General features: G+C 34.9%; 1 protein-coding gene across 5 annotated transcripts; it reads right to left on the bottom strand.

Annotated features, from left to right (window-relative positions):
* Positions 1 to 804: 804 nt before the first annotated feature.
* LOC124301745 (integrator complex subunit 6) lies at positions 805 to 12,178 on the bottom strand. Of its 5 annotated transcripts, none has more exons than XM_046757122.1 (9): positions 11,867 to 12,173; positions 11,731 to 11,808; positions 9,655 to 9,894; positions 9,290 to 9,470; positions 6,959 to 7,686; positions 6,086 to 6,361; positions 5,492 to 5,831; positions 3,730 to 4,479; positions 805 to 1,977 (listed from the first exon to the last, which is right to left on the bottom strand). In XM_046757122.1, the coding sequence occupies exons 1-9, from the start codon at positions 11,981 to 11,983 to the stop codon at positions 1,769 to 1,771; spliced, it is 2,919 nt and encodes a 972-aa protein (XP_046613078.1). In that variant the 5' UTR covers positions 11,984 to 12,173; the 3' UTR covers positions 805 to 1,768. The 5 variants fall into 5 exon arrangements, with proteins under 5 accessions (XP_046613078.1, XP_046613079.1, XP_046613081.1 ...); XM_046757123.1 differs by having other exon boundaries at positions 6,959 to 7,578; XM_046757125.1 differs by having other exon boundaries at positions 11,365 to 11,808; positions 11,867 to 11,937.
* Between the last annotated feature and the right edge of the window lie 4,896 nt (positions 12,179 to 17,074).

Genomic DNA, 17,074 nt, shown 5'->3' with positions numbered 1-17,074 from the left:
AGATTCTTCTTACACATTACACACGACATTCAATTGTAACTCACCTAAAATTTCCAACATACCGACTTATTAATCATTGCTTATTCATCATTTACCTAGAATCTGGGCAACTGTTGTTTTAAACTTCTGAGTGAAATCATATAATTTTGCTATATAGTAAAACCAATCCAACATGGCTCTTGAATAACAGAGTAGAGTCATCATTATACTAAGGTCAGTTTTCCATTTTTTCTGATGATATCAACAGAATGTTTCAGTCACACTCTTGTGATAAATTATTGCCGCATGATCAAATATCTGAATATACAAACGTAATCGCGCTTTACCAGCACTATTAGAATAATCAAAATTTCAATTCAGTGTATTTCATTGATCGTTGACTAGTTCAGAATCAAACTACACAATGCTGGTGTTATTGATATATTAATGGGTTCTGAATTTATAACAAAAAAATTACCTTGCTAGTATCCAGGCTTGAAAGTGCGAGGAATTATTATTGAAGATTATATTGGAAACTCGACATTTAACACGAAGAATACTTGACAAATCGAATCGTAAAGGGTTGTAACAGAGAGAATTTAGGAAACAAATTAGGAAAAACGTATTAGGTGAACATCTTGACACCTTACACAAGAATTTACTGAAATGTAATGTACTGAATTTTGGATAAGAAAATTTATTCCAACAAGACGTTTCAATTTTCCAGTTCCTTTTAATTTAGTAAAATACATGGTAAAATATTTAATATTTTTCTTTGTTGGTTTTTTTAACTACAGAATGTGACTTTTTACAATGTGTGATCCGCGAAAATCTGTTTCAAACAAATTCTAAAATTTTCACAGCTTTTTACTACTGTTACAGTTTTTCTTTTTTTTTTTTTGTTTTTTCGTTTTTTCTTATCTTCAACGTAATATTCCGTTTCTAGAGCTCGACTTTGCTAAGTCAACAAATATAATATGTATATATAACAAAATGTACACAGTGATCAACATTGGATTTGATTATAATACCTTAAAATGAATATACTTAAAAGTTAATATTGGCATATATTGCTATTTTTGTAACATCATTCTGCCGTTCTTTTGCGCAAAAAAAGATTTCGTTACAAAAATACAATGCTAGGTTTTGAATACAATGTTATGTTACTGATCTGATATGAAATGCTTTGAAACAAAGCATTGGCAGAAGTGTTGGTCATTTTTTACTTTTACCATTCATAATGCGTTGTTCAATTAATTTATATCAACTAGACATATGGTCATATATACACTGCAATAAAGTACAAAGTGCGCAAAATATCAATTGCGTTACATTTTGGAATTGTACAACGTGATTGGAATATTCACTTGAATTTGAATGTAATTTCTGAGGTGCACAAGAATTTAACTAGTTCAACGTATACTCATTGTACTTTTAATATTCAGATTTTATTCATCAGCCTTTTTTTTTTTGTTTCCAACAGTTCCACCAGCTGGATATTTCAAAATTTTGTAGTCGAGTTATATTTCGTAAAAATTGCATTTCATCACATGATAAACCACGAAGCTATGTTTCATTAGATTTATAGGTAATTATTAATTACTATGCAAATTTCCACGCGTATCACTAAACCTCACTATCTGTGTCATCTTAAAAATTTTTTACTTTTTTCTCACAGATCGCTGAACTCTAGTTTGTCAAGCCTTTGTACGGTACAGTTTCTCATTCATGTGAACATTATTACTTTAATTTCAACAATATATAATGCCCTGTTTAAACTATGAAGTGCTTAGCTTATTTTCGTTGCACCATTGTTGTTCACCTTATGATTCATTGTTCGGCCATCTTCTTGTATCGTTTGAAGATATTCTTCTAATAATGTTGCTAGATTACGTCGTTTAAACCGCAACGATTCTTTAATAACATCGCGTACAAACGCGAGCCGTATATCTAAAGTTCCTTGTATTTGGTGCAAATGCGAAAATAGCGCGGCATAATCTGTAACATACAAGTTTTATTCATAAATCTCAGGACTTTATTTTCTTTATTTAATTCACCTCAAAGTCTTAGATTAACCGTGTAAAAATCTCTAAGCAAATGTGCTGAAAGCCAATACTAGAACCCAAGAATTGAGATTTTCATAGTGCGAATCTCACAAAAAAAGTGAACAAAACGATTTTGAAAGGTCAACTTTTTATATGGAATAGAACTCGGATCTGCACTGCGTCAGTCAATGCTGGGATTTGTAAATTTGAGGTGAGTAGTCGAGAAATATTAGTTGTAAAAACTTGAAACTGCTAAATGGGATCGATTTTTCAAATAGATACTGAAGTGACTTGATAATAATTAAAGTCACCGAGTTCGTATGAGTTACGACACTTAATATTACCATAATAATACGAATTCGTTAATTGATAATAGTTCAATGAATACGAGAATAAGCGAGTCAAAGTGTTAACTGAAACTTCAAAATGAATTTTTGCAATTTTTTCAACACGTTCAGCAGCAAAAACGCTGTTTTTCCTAACTTTCTTGGCTATTATGTAAGTACGTATCAAAGTTTGGTCGAGTTGGCAAAATTTTATGCAAAACCCATTTTTCATATTTTCCAAGTGGCAGTTACAGTTTGAAGAAATCGTAAGATATCGATATACTCAATTTTCAATTCAATGTACTAGCGTACATTACATTACAAGTATATTGTCCAAAGTTTAGTCATTAAATACGTTAATCAGAAACTCACTGTGGCTATAGTGATCAGCTACAGTATATCAAGCATATAAGATGAATTTTAAGTTTTACGAAAGCAATATTAACCACAACCCCAAACACATAACTGTTTTATTGTTTAAGGGGGATTATAATTTTTCCAAACATATTCCAGATTTCTGGCCACGATTTCAGATTTTTCATAAATTTACCCTGATTTGTTGAATCAGTCGACGCGTCTTATTTGTGCACAGTCACGTGATTTACGATGAAGAGAATCAATAAAAATTGACACGTCAAGAGAAATGAAATAATTTCAATGGAGTTTTTTTTCACATTACCTGTTCATCCATACAATAGGAAATTAAATTTAATCTCAATGTTGATAGTTCTGTAAGTGATCAAATTCAACTCAAACAAAAATGCATAAACTAACACACTCTTGGTAAAAAGTAATACTGGAACAGTGAGATTGTCTGGAAATTTTGGAATTTAATAGTTGTCAACTGTTGTCAAGATAAAAAATGTACTTTTTGGAAAACGAAGTCTGAACTAACGAACTATTAATTCACTGCTACAAATTTGAAAATGAAATAGTGTTATTAAATGTTTTAGTTATCTAATAATTCCAATTACAGTCATATGACATATCTACAGATGCTTTTATTATGTTAAAAACTATGAAACACGACATTTTAGTAAACATGTGTACCGAAACTTACAAGATGAACGGTAATGATATACTGAAGACCATGTTAGATTTTCATGTACTTAATTACAAGCAATAAGTCTTGAGAAATTGTTCAGAAAATTTTTTGGAGAAATGAACAATTCAGCCATTTTTAGATAAAAACTTTGTAGATAAATCAGCTTCTGGTACATTGTAACATTAGTATGATTAAGTAATTTGGCATAAAGAAATAAGCATAAATAAAGAATCCTACACAATTGTTATCTCGAAATATCCCGATAGGATTGAGTAAATTTTGTTCAACATTTTGTCAGTATTTCGATCAGATTACACAAAATGAAAATACTTACTTTTTCCTCGTCTTCGTACTTCTTTATACACAGATTCTCTGATGGACAAATTGTGTTTTCTTATTTCCTCCAACTCTTTCTTTGGTAGTGGTTTATCCTTTTCGGTCTTGGTCTCTCGCTTTTCGTCAACATGATTGGTAAGTTGTTCGTCATTGCAATTTTCAACCTTCAGATTATTCGGATTTTCTTCATAATCATTAACTAGTAAACTGTTTTGATCAGTTTTTATTTCATCCAGCTTCTCAGTTATATTCTCACACTTGGATGCATCAAAGTTGTTTAACGTTATTCGAGTTGATGCGGGAAGAGCTTCAGAATGGATAACGTCTGGTTCAATTGGCATTGGTTCGAAAGGTGGCATTGCTGGAATCTCAGCCAAACCATTTACCAATTTATCCGGCACAATTTGGGATAGTGAATTCAGACTACCAGAGGCACTTGACAAGTTAGATATATTAATGGAATTGGCAGTAGGCACAACCTGGTTTTTCGTCTCATCCATCCATGGTATTGGCGAACTTGGCGGAGTGTTGACAGGGGAATACGATGGTCGCCTTACAATAACATCTTTAGGGATTGGTCCTGGTTTCCGTTTGTTTGGAGGGGGCCTAGTTGCAGGCAGGCCTCCGCTATCCGAAGGTGGTGCAGCTCGCTTTAAGCTTCCCGTTTTCAAATTCGAGGAAGTAGCTCCAACCATGTCTATGTCAGCCTCGTCGACCATCATTTTTTTGTCTATTTTGAAAGGATTACCTGGAACAGTAAAAAAAGAAACTTAGTTTTAGATGTCAATTACCAATATAAGTTAAGATTTTATGGAGCAAAAACTTTTGTGGTGGTATATACGACAGTGAAAAAAGTTGCAAACTATTAATTATAAGTGATACGATACTGTATTAACAAGTCCAAAGTAATGCTCCTTATTTAACCTAAATGTTTGACGCGTATGTACTATGCTGCTAATTATATTTAAAAATTATCAATTCGAGGTGGGATTAACAAACTGTATTTCAGATCTAAAACAGTTGCGTATGACAATTGTTTGGATATATTTGAAAGATTGTTTCTAAAAAATTGTTCAGTTTCTTCTATAATAGTTTAGTGGCAAGTGTTGACCAAAGAGACAAGGATCACGTGGGAAAATCATATTATCTTTTAACAAATTGCTCCATTACAGGATAGAAAAATGCTGTTTTTGTTAGGAATGATGCAAGCCCGAAACTCTACAGCATCTGTCTATATATAATGCTTTTGCGATACAAATTATTACAGGTTTTTAAATTATATGCAATCCTTTCAAATAAATTGGTAGACTTTAATCTTAAAAATAGTAATCGATTTACATGCAGGGACTACTTATAGGGTCCACTACAACCTAGCACTGAAATTCCCCGTGAATTCAAGGTTTTTCAGATAATTTTCATAACTTTTTTAGGTGTACTGAAAGCATGATTTTTCGTCCATAGTTTAATCAAACCGCGCTTATCACACTCTACAGATTATCTTTTCGAACAATTTTGGGCATTTTCATTGGATATTCAATCTCGCACTAAATTTTGAATAAAATAATTTTTTAGTTCCAAATTGGCTATTTGAAGAGTATAAATAAGAATTTATTCACTGATCAACAATTCCCCGAGATTTTCAGATTTTTACATGAAAATTCCAAATTTTCAGGGTTCTTCCATACAGTAGACACTCTGAAAGTCTTATTATGGTTAGCTTAATTAGCAAAAGTTAAAATGTGAATTACAAGGATACTTACCAAACATGTGTTGCCTCACTGGGGCGCTTTCTATCTCTCTCAAAGGTGGAGTCATTCGTTTGAGATATTCCTGATAATTTCCCATTTGCGCTACAGGCATTGAATGGACATAATCATCATCTAATAACTTTGTATGTAATAATCCAGGCTGTAGAAAGTTCGCTCGCATCCGAACAACTTGATCCAGCAGTGATTTTCTTGGAACATCAAATGCATTTCTATAACTTTGTGCCCCTCGCTGCTGCTGCTGATTTCTGACAAGTCCAACTACGAACCCACCAAACTCGTTAAGCTGATCTCTGAGCCCTGTGAATTTGTCTTGCAACAATGGATGTGATACCTGGAATAATCATGAATCTTGTAAAAGCTTGTCTTAGTATTTTTGATGAACCAAACACACAATCATATTACATAACGAATATGGCCAAATGTTTGGCGATAACACAGTTTGAGGGTGCTACAATAAGACTTAACGTGAATGTTCATATTGAAGACAACGAGAAATGTGGTAAATCACAATAATTGTCAGGCATGTAATCGAAAACTTTAAACTAGCACTCATCCTTAAACCTATAACAGTCGATTTTTTCTTACCAGATCTTTCTTCAATGGTGTTCGCGGCATAACGCGAACTCCTTCAGTCACAGTTGTTGAGTTACAATTCACTAAAGTTTTATTTAAATTAGCATTAGCCACTTGCTTTGAAATCACTTCGTTACAAAGTTTTTCAAACTCTATTTTAGCTTGATTTTTTAACCGTTTTAAATAGTTTAAAACACTGTATGACAAGGAATTGTCCATGTTGTCTGGAATCAACGTCTGAGCCAGTGGAGTAGGAGCACCCATACGTGTTAGCGCTCTTCTTAATGACTACAAATTAAAAAATATAATTATAAGTTTTTTTTTAGTAGATTAGAGAGAAATTCGACGATAAGTAATAGCTATAATTGATTCTGACTTAAAATTATTTTATGCCTGAATAAGATAAATATATTTACTGGCTTTAATATCGTTATAGATAAAACAGAGTCAGTAGCGTATGAGTATATTGACAATTTACACCAAAGATTCTAATAATATGTGGATGATTTCACCAATTTTCAGGCACCTGTTTAGGGTATAAAATTCCATTTACCTACAATTCAAATATATCATTAGTGTAAAAATTAAGTGTAAAAGTAATGCTTCTAAACAATTGTGAAAATTCAACAGGTCTGTTCGGATTACCATCGTACTTGGATGTCTAAAAGTTTAGGTATATTTTTAACATGTCATGCCCTACAAAACAATTTAATTGTAGGCTAAAAAAAATTGGGAACGTGAAATGCTGCCTGATAATTGGTGCAGTGACACATGTACAGTATTGAAATAAAGGTAATATATTAATCTCAATAATTGTCTCGGAAATCTGCACACCATAACTATACTTGAACGGTTGAATTGAAAAATAATTATATTTCTACTTACTGATGCGTAGTACGTGGGCATAGTCCTCATGTAATTTTGAAACTGGGTTCGCCATTCATTTGATGGTTTTAATCGATGCACTTTAAAAAGTTCTTCCAAAAGTGGAAGCAGCACTGGATAATTATATGGCATGACAAACAAGTTGACGCAGGTAAGGTTTGTGCTAGCTTTTAGGTATCCAAACGGGTGTCCAACTTCGCTTGACTTGTAAGAGTTGGCCACAAAAACTTGCCAACAAACTGTCGGCTGTTTTCTTGCAAGAATATACTGTGTCAGAGGACTTGGTTCAAGTTCATATTTGTCGAAAGGCAGATTTTCAATAACCATCGGTTCTTGACTAGTGCAAGTAAACTTCACATTTGGATGTGCAGACCTTGGCGGCAAAGAACTGGCACTGAGATCAGGCCAGAAACTTTCGGGAATTGGCCAAAAGCCTACCGCAAAGCCCTTCTGTGCTGATCGTGGTACATAAATTAACCTTCGACACGAATGCCAGGCGGTATTGCCAGGCGCCATTGTATTCGGAGGGAACTGAGGTCTAGTACCATTCAATAGATTCATTTCATCCTCATTGTCATCATCGTCTGGATGCTGTGCATCGTTCGCCAGAGGCGGTGGATCTGGACCAATTTTTTCAAAGTTTATTACAACTCCAGACTGGACCTTCTGAACCAGTGAATCTATGCACTGCATCATCATTCTATGTGATGTTATGCAATACGAACGACCTGAGATAGGAGTAGTATCAGAAATTAACATAAAATTCGTCATTAGTTAATAATTTTCTTCATTCTATAACGAGGAGGTTCAATTTTCTATTCGAGTAACTATAAATATTCAAATTTTTTGCTACAATGTAATTTCAGTCAGCGAAATACCTCAGAACTTGAACATATAATATAATGCGCACAAATTACAGATTTTATTCAAATATATTTAAAAGATGAAATATAAACACAATAAAAATAAGGTTTAGGTTGTTAAGAGCGGTACGAACTTATACACCTTGTGCAGTGATATTTTCAACCATTGATATGTTTTGAATTAGTGCCTTGATGCAGAGGATTTATTACAAAATTTTTCTATCAGTATTTGAAAGTATCAGTCAGTTAAAAATCAGAATTTATGATATGACGTTTTTGTTAGTTGCATACTGTAATTTTGAAAGCAGTTGCCAAACTTTAGCTTGCCTGGAATGCAATAGGCAGATCCTACAATAAAGCTATTTCGGACTCAACAAACAATATTGCAAGGCTTCCATTAGATTGTTGTGAATTTGATACTTGTCAAGAATATTTCTTAAGACATTGTCAAGCGTTGTGTACTCTTGATTACAGAAGTAGGGTCATGTTCTATAGTAATTGGCTCAGAACAGTGTCATTGTAAACTTATTGCACGAAACTTCTAAAATATTGAATGATGGGTACAGTCTGCAATTAAAGGGGTATAATATGAATATATAGCTGAAAAAGTGTGTGAATTTTGGGAATTTATGCCTTGACAAACGTATTCAATTCGATTGGGGTTTTTGTTATTCAAAATTATGGAGAGATTTATTTGCATATCCTTTTTATTAGAATCAATTAACAAGAAGCATTGTTATGGACAATATTGTTATCAACCATTTTGCGCAGACATATTTTTCAGTGCACAGGATATCTCTAAAAACGACTGAACCGTTTAGTCTGTGATCTTAGTGCAATGTCTATGATCGAAATAATTGATCTTCTGCCGCTATTTCAGTTTTTAAAAATATTTATCATGTTTTTCTGTTACAATATAGGAAAAGTCATAAATTTCGGCCGTAAAAACAAATTTAAACTCTTAAACAGTTACCAATTTACCGAAAAAAAAAAAAAAAAAATGTATCATGGCAAAGATAATAAACTATACAAGAATACTATCTCTAAATTTGATCGGTTTGTGTCAATAATGATGCTTTTTATAAATTGATTCTAATAGGAAAAAAAACATGCAAGTTTGGTCTCCATTGTTTTGAACAAAAAAAAAAAAATTTGATCAAATTGAATAGTTGGTTGTAGATTTATAAATTTCTAAAATTCACCCATTTTGACAGTCGTTCCTTCGTACATACCACCTCGAAGCAATTGTTTTCAACTTGATTATATATGATTATGAGAGGTCACATCTTACAAATTCTGACTTGCTCCTGTGAAGAACTGTGATTTGTTCGAAACTATCCCTGTAATTTTTACATACCTCTCTAAAAAAGATGCATATGTTACCAGTTTCTTGTACGTGAAGCTTACTTCAGACAAAAATGCCTGTACTTCGTTTATTTGAGTACATATACATAAAAAAAAAATTTACCTCCAGTGACTTCACACATAGCATCGATCGGTGATGAATCACTGGCTACAAGTCCAGTATCTCGTTCCACAGCTGGGGTACCAGATAGTCTCAAGACCAAAGAAAACAATCTCTGATCCCATCTGAATGGTTCTTTCGTTAGCTCTGTACCAGGTATAGGTGAATGCATGGGTAGCACAAACTGTAAATCAAAAACAAAATAAGTATTCTTTACTGAGTAAGCGTATTAAATTGGAAAATAAGCATCACAACAAATTAGTGCATCAAATCCTCATGTTATTTATAAATTAATCGCCGCAATTGTATGAATAAAACATCAACTTATCGCTGAATCAATTATATTATATTTATACTTATTCACTCACATCCTGTTGTACTCCTCCATTAGCTGTATATTTCCCACCATCCGTGATCACAACTATGACTGAGGGCTCCAAATAAAATGGACATCTGCCTTGACCATATGTATCGATACCTGTCTGCATACGGTTGATATTGAGGACATCCAAGGCGTGCTTCAGAGCTGCACCCAAAGTCGTAAGGCCAACACATTGTAAGTTTTTCAACTCGTTCATAAAAGTTGCCAAGTTTTCCTTCCAGCCTGCCTGTAAATAAAATTTAGTGATTATCCAGTCACATTTTATTATTAAGTTTATTATTTATTTTCGTTTAAAATACCCTTAAATTGGGGAAAGGTCAAAAAGTTGTCACAACTTAAAAATATCACGTCTCACGATTGTGTCTCAGGAATGACTTAATATAATGCAATGATTCGACACTAAATTATAAAAATGGCGAAGCGCTCGATTTAAAATTAAAACAAGATGATTTTACAATAAATTGACACCTCTGTTTTCATTTAAACAAAAAAAAGTTTTGTCAAGATTTTTTAATTTTAAGGTAAAACATAATGGGGAAAGAAAAAATTCTCCTTCCACAAGCATTGTCCATATAAATAATTTCAAGTTTAAAATCATTGTAGTCTGCTGTTTTAATAATTAAGCTTTAATAACATTATGCTGTAATTAAGGCTTATAGCAAGACAAGATGATGAAACAATCAACATTAGTGAAGTGCAAATTTTGAATATCTGAATTTACAGGCTTTCAAGGAAATTTAACTTTCAAGGAAATCTTTTTCTACAATTCAAAATTATACTTCAAAATATGTCGTAAGCAAATTCAGATTGGAAAGTTTGGAACCTTCTCTTGTTTGTTCGAATCCAAAACAAGACGGTCCAGTTCAAGTTGGGGTGCAGTATTGCTCAATTAACATAGATGCCTTTGCAGTTGTATCAAGGACAGTTCAATCAATAAAACATGAAGGAACTTTGGAATTGTGATTCAAGTCACATATGCATGAATATGCTAGCTTCATATTCAACAAATCTTGGTAATGCAAGATCCTTAATAAAGATGTAAAACATTTCCCTTTTTTTCTCGTATGCTGCACAACTGTAGTTCTACTACACTATCAACTTGTAAAGCATGTCATTATTCTTAGCTATTTGAAAAAACTGGATTCAATAGAAATTTTCAACTTTATTCCAGTGGATGAGTGACTATTAAGCTTTTTCAATGTGCGAGATCCGAGATGAAAATCTTAAATTCTCAAGTAGTTTAGAAAGTATGCTGCTGATTATCGAGCCAATTTCTTAAATATCAGCTGAGGGATATTGACATCAACCAGAAAGCGATCCAGTTTATTGGATTCTTGTTAAAGATATTCCTAACATCTGGTAGTATATGGCGGTGTTTGATTGAGATTAGTTCGCAGGATCCTTAAAGATCTGTGAATTTGAGAAACATTAAAAAACGGTAGTTATACCCAGGAAAAAGCATAACGAAATTTGTAAACTTATTTTCAAGTTGTGGCAGTGAAATGGGTAAAATAGCCCCGAGAAATTTCAGAATCAATCATTCAACATTCAACATCGATTACCAATAACTCATCTTCATTGGATCAATGAGAAATAGTCATAGTCGTAATTACAACAAGTTTGTACTACATTGTAATTAATTTCTAGGAGACGTGCGGTTGCCGCTCGACGTTCGCAATCAGCCTCTGTCACACACCTCAGGCGACCTCAGGGCTGTGTCAATGCAATGCGTGGCGGGCGGTAGGGGGCGCGGTGATTGTGAGTTTCTCCCACCGGCGATGCTCGGGAAGATTACCCAGTGTGCACCTCTCTCCCATCGTCAGCAGAGGACGACAAATCGCAGGGGGCACGTTGATCCCCGATAGATGGAATAATTTAACCCAGAAGCAGCAATAATTTCCAGGATATCACGGTCACGGCTCGTTCGTAACCCGTTCGTGCAACCATGGATGTAGTTTTCTATAATGGGGCTTGTGTCGGAGGTAAACTAGGGTCGAAATCCGGCAGCGAACGGAAAACTCGAGGAGTCAACATGGCAGGAATGGCTGAAACGCGGACGTACCTTGATATTTTGAGGAGGTTCTTCGAACGTTAGCAGCATGTAACGGTCCCCGCGGCTTTCCGGCGATCTCTGCCGCACCTAGAAAATAATATCGGTTAGGGATATTGACGGGGAATCGTTTGAAAAGCTAGCGTACCTTAACGAAAGTCTCCACCGCGCTCTTGGCTACGTCCAAGAGCGTAGGGCGCCCGCCCAAATAGGCCCTCTGATTCATAGAGGCCGACGTGTCGATCAAAAAGACAATTATAGTCATTTTGCTGTTACTATTATGGCTAATGTATGTCGTATGCGCGATTGAAACTAGCTAACTAAATGCTGTAGAGCGTAGCGCATAGCAGCGGCCATTCAACGCTCCCTACGTCCGATGTATGCTAAGCTGCCGTGTAGACAGCAGCTGAAATGCACGGTATTGTGAGTTGGGTAGGTCTGCTCTCGCAGTCTCTTCGGTCTTGCTCCCTGCGAGCTGCCCACGTGACGTCGATGCCGTCACCGCATTGGCTCCCCCCCACTCCTGCCCCTTGGCGCGCCGACATTTCGTTGTATGCGTTGAACGGTGTGCAACCCGGCGTGTACGATTACCCGTACGCTTTTCCGTGCGTCTGTCCTGCTTGCCTGCTTGCTTGCCTGGCTACTCGCCTGTCTGTCACAAGTTCTACGCTACCGGACCCTTAGATTGATTCCGACATATTATTCAAGGCCACCACTGGCGTTTGTTTTAGCATGATAATCAAGCGGTAGCAGATTAAGTCGTCGGAATCAATCCAAGAGTCATCCGAATAAATACTTTTTAATTGTATCATCAAATTTTCCTTCGCCCGTCTTTGACCACATCCGACTCACGACTCTTCGAATCTCCAACGTATCGTAACATTGTAATAACATCTGGGCAGACCGGAATAACGGCGTAGTTGCATTGATTTACTTAAAAATAGACGTGTATCACATGTACGTTCCATACACACATGCATATCTACGTATGTAATATTATTTGAATAGCAGTTTACAACGGTTTTTACTGCGGCAGAGGGTATACCTATGTATATGGACCTTTGTTAAAAACCGCAACACTTGAATTACAGTTTCGTGATTTAGAATTCATTATACGGATTATTTTGCAAAGCACAAGCGATGTGTGAGAAAGATCAAGGATTCAACGTTTATTGGATTTTTTACATATACCGGTTTTTTATTCGTCATTTAGTTTTGAACTATGCGCGACACGAAGGATATTACCTGCGGCATAGGTTTTAAAACGTTTGGTTGCTATATTAGAACGTACAAGGTATGGGAAAGGTACATAGATACGACTAACAATAAGAGCTGTAAATAACGTATTTAATTTCTGCCAAAAAATATATATATATATGTTAATCTCGAAGTAACAACCAAATATCTTTTTTGCATATCTTGCGTGTCTGCTTGGGACGTAAGCAATGATACAACTTTATTCTTGACGTTTTGCTCCATGATACATTTTGTGTGGGGAGTTTTGCATCAAACGAGTTACCTTAATTTCGCAGGCTCTTTTTATTAATTATGCAAATTAGTAAATTTTGACTTATCAGCGAGACCGGTACATCTACTCGATTTAAGCCGCGCCGGTCGCTAGAGTCCTTCTTATCGCTTGAAATATATTTCGAAATGTGTCAAACATATTTAAAACTCATTTTCTACGATTCCTCAAGTACGCCAAAGCTGATTTCTTCGAAACATATGCGAAGTGCAACGTGTTGCCCATTTCGATTCGGTTGCAGGGACGATTCGCGGTACATTTTTTTTTTTTTTGAAATATCACATTTCATCATTTTTGAGCAAATATGCAGATCAGGTTACGTAAATTTTTACTCACTTGATATCAATTATGTGTATTGACGAAATGAATTTAAATAATAAAAGTCTCGAAATACTGTCGATTCTAATTTTTTTCACCCCTTTAGTACTCCTGCCTCCTGAGTGGTAGAAAAAACTTGAAAATGTTTTTTCCTCAGCGCCTTGACCAAAAAATTTAGTTTCTGAAGTTTTTGCAGACCACTATTAAAATACCATCAATACGCATTGATAAGGATAGATACCGATTTGATTTCGTTGGATAGAGTGCAAATTTACCTATCTTAACCTGCCTGAGCCTTCCTGACGTCCTTAAATTTTCTCTCTGCATTTTAAAGGGTTGGGAGTGTGATCAATTACTTGTGTCTATCTATACATATACCGGGAGTCTCTGGTGAAAGTGTCGAGTTTGAGCGCAACGCTTGGCTCACGCAAAAGTTGTGGCTTGTGTTGGCAATACGCTGGCACGTGGCTCAGAGTGGGCACTTTCACAAGAGACTCCCGGTACATTAATGGTATAAAGATTTTATCCATTAGGTACTACTAAAACGCAAGCGTGGTGTATAAGAGCAAATTTCGAGGTGACACTTGTATACACACACTCATGCACACACTACATTTCATACAGGTTTCAAAGAATTTACTGTTAAAAAGTTGTATGGATAATGCCAAACGAGCGATTGATGAAATACTTCATCAAAGGTGGTGACAAATATCGAAATCTACGAGTACAAGGTTTCAAAAGAAATCGCATTATTTTTTTTCAAAATTAAATAAATATGCCGAAAATAGTTCTCTTCTTACGGTTACTTATGAGTCGTATCTATAGCTACGATATCTATATCTGATACTGTATGGCAATCTTTTGACCAACCACCATCGTTCTATGACAAAAAAGTGTCGTGTAATTGTTTGCTAGCTAGCTCGAAAGTCCTAAGCGAACGGGCTTCACATTGTATGTATCGAACCGAGGTCCTTTGGAGCATAATTTTTTTTTTCAATATTGTAACTTTATCCAGCAAAAATAAAGTAACCTATTCAGGTATATTAACTTGACAGTTATGTGAGACTAATTCTAAAACAATGGGCTTTTGTATCATTGGTTTTATATTTATGTTAATGACAGTGAATTTTTATCTCATTATAGTCATTACGGTTAGTGGAAATAAGAAGCTTAATTTATTGTAACCAATTGCATCGTTTAAACGTGATTTTCAAGGTAAAAAAATAATAGGCAATTCCGTGTTGTATTATCGCACACAAGTATTGACCTCAAATTTTTCAAATACATCGAACCTTTTTTACATAAAGTATAGGTGAAAAGAGAAGATTCGTATTTTTTGTTCGTGCGAAATATTTTATCTTTCGAAAATTAAAAAATATCCAAATTTGCTGAATAGTGAGCGACTAATTTAATAATTAACATCTTCTGTTCCATGCATCTAAATGCTTTGAATCGTTGTTGATCTCTAATATGTTTGAATAATTTTTTCACAAATTTTGGCTTTTTCTGTAGTTGAAATCTTTACTAGAATCTATGAAACGTTTTTTTACTCTTCATCATCTATGATAATATAGGCTACGTATAGGTTTTGGTCAAAAATGAATTTTTCTAATTTCAATAAATCTTCACGTTTTCGGACCTACAGTATTCGAAAAACAGGTTTTTGTCGGTCTGTCGGTCGGTCCCGACAAACTCGAGCGATGGTCTCGGAAACGAGTGGCCGAAAAGATTGGAAATTTACACGGCTTCACATTCAAATGAATTAGGTTGAAGTTAGTAATGTAATGAATGCAGCGATGCCTTAGATATGCATTTCTATGAAAATAGTTACTTCACAACTCAGAATTATCTGACAATGAGATTCAGTAAATCGCAATGAAGCAAAACTGTACACTTATATTTTTTTTAAACTTTCAATTATTGTACTTTAAAACTGTTCTGAAATTGAAAAAAACAGGGATTCTTTTTCCGAGGTTTCATCACGTTACTAACTTCAACCTCGTACAGGGTTTTGCACTTACTCGATGAGCATGAAAAATTGATACCCCCGTTAATTTGAACTTACACTTACACCCGGAAAAATTCTGAAAGAATAGTGCATTAAAATGCGACTCTCTATCTTTTTTTTTTGTTTAAAATGCACTTTCAACCGTTGACATTCTTTTCCAATACTTGCTTGCAAAGCTCAGTTTTTGAAACCTGTTGTAAAGTGCCCAATTTTTAAGCAATGCGGTAAAATGACGTTGGCGCTTGCCCATAACTGAAGTGCTATATTTTGCACACTAGGGCTTTCGTCGGCGAATGCGCACTTTCGAATATCTCAATTTTACGCACTGTGTCATTGCGCGTAATTTACCTGACTATAATGTTCTTCACAGGTGTTGGAAAAAATAGCATGTGTCACACGTATGGGTCATATCTGACTCGTATGATTACAGCGCTCGCTTCAGCTCATGCTGCGTTTACATTACTACTACTACTACTGTTCGCACTTGTAATCACTATATATTATTTTTTCCGACCTCCCTCGAAGAACTGCTTTTGCGCCCAAAATTGCCATTTTCATGAATTCGCTGCAGATGTGGGAAACGCAAACTTGTAAAGAGACTAGGCAAATATATATTAAAAAAAAAAATCGCGTGTAAGACGTACGGGAGGTGATTTACCAATGTAATCACTATCCTTGCAACATCAAACTTGAAATCACTTTCTTACTCACCGTTCTTGATATACAATATACTATTTTACGACGATTGAAATGGCCATTCAAAGGCGCGACTTTATTGTTATGTGAGTTTTTACGATCGACTTAAAGATTGCGAGTCCGGACGTAGGGACTACGAAGATTCAAAATATGAAGAAAACATTTCTTGCTCAAGATAGCTTACAAAGTTTGATATAAATAATGGGTTCTCATTTCGAATGATACTACGACATCGACATGCTGTAAAAATAGTATTTTTCACTATACTTTACATTACTTTACAAACCAATTAATTGTTTTTTCGATTAATCCATTTATCGAAGTTGCCGAGATTCTGTATATATGATTTATGACTCAGATACGTCCGTCAGACACGGATATATATTTTGCACATTGTAAATGAGTTGAGAGTCATATATCGATTGACTTGCAGAATTATTATGAGGCAACTCTGGTTAATCGATTAATCGGAAATACGATTAACCGGAATCGTTGATTAGCATATTAATCGGAAAAACTCGATGAACTGAAAAAATGATTAATTGAAGCTGCCGATTAATCGATCAGTCGCACAGCACCAATAGAAACTAATACAAGGGGTCGACTATATAATTTCACTTTTCATATTTCCCACCATCCAAACATTCCGATTGGGTGTCTAAACTTCGCAAATTAATCAGAATACTTGGATGGTGGGAAATCTGAAAAGTGAAATTACATAATCTCGACCCTGTTCCTACATCACCATAAGCGTTGAAAAGTAAAAATGTGACACATTTAGATTAACGTATAACAGAAATATAATAGAA

Source organism: Neodiprion virginianus, chromosome 4, assembly GCF_021901495.1.
Source record: "Neodiprion virginianus isolate iyNeoVirg1 chromosome 4, iyNeoVirg1.1, whole genome shotgun sequence".
In the NCBI taxonomy this organism is placed as follows: Eukaryota; Metazoa; Arthropoda; class Insecta; order Hymenoptera; family Diprionidae; genus Neodiprion; species Neodiprion virginianus.
Note: the sequence above shows the minus strand (reverse complement) of the source record. Positions and strands in the feature narration are given on the sequence as shown.

What these genes read in the sequence shown, in the direction of transcription:
- LOC124301745 (XM_046757122.1), bottom strand. Translation starts at nt 11,983, where the DNA reads ATGACTATAATTGTCTTTTTGATCGACACGTCGGCCTCTATGAATCAG. An exon ending in TGCCCACGTACTACGCATCA is followed by an intron (nt 6,362 to 6,958) that starts GTAAGTAGAAAT and finishes TTTAATTTGTAG; the next exon opens with TCATTAAGAAGAGCGCTAAC. An exon ending in AGTGAGGCAACACATGTTTG is followed by an intron (nt 4,480 to 5,491) that starts GTAAGTATCCTT and finishes TTACTGTTCCAG; the next exon opens with GTAATCCTTTCAAAATAGAC.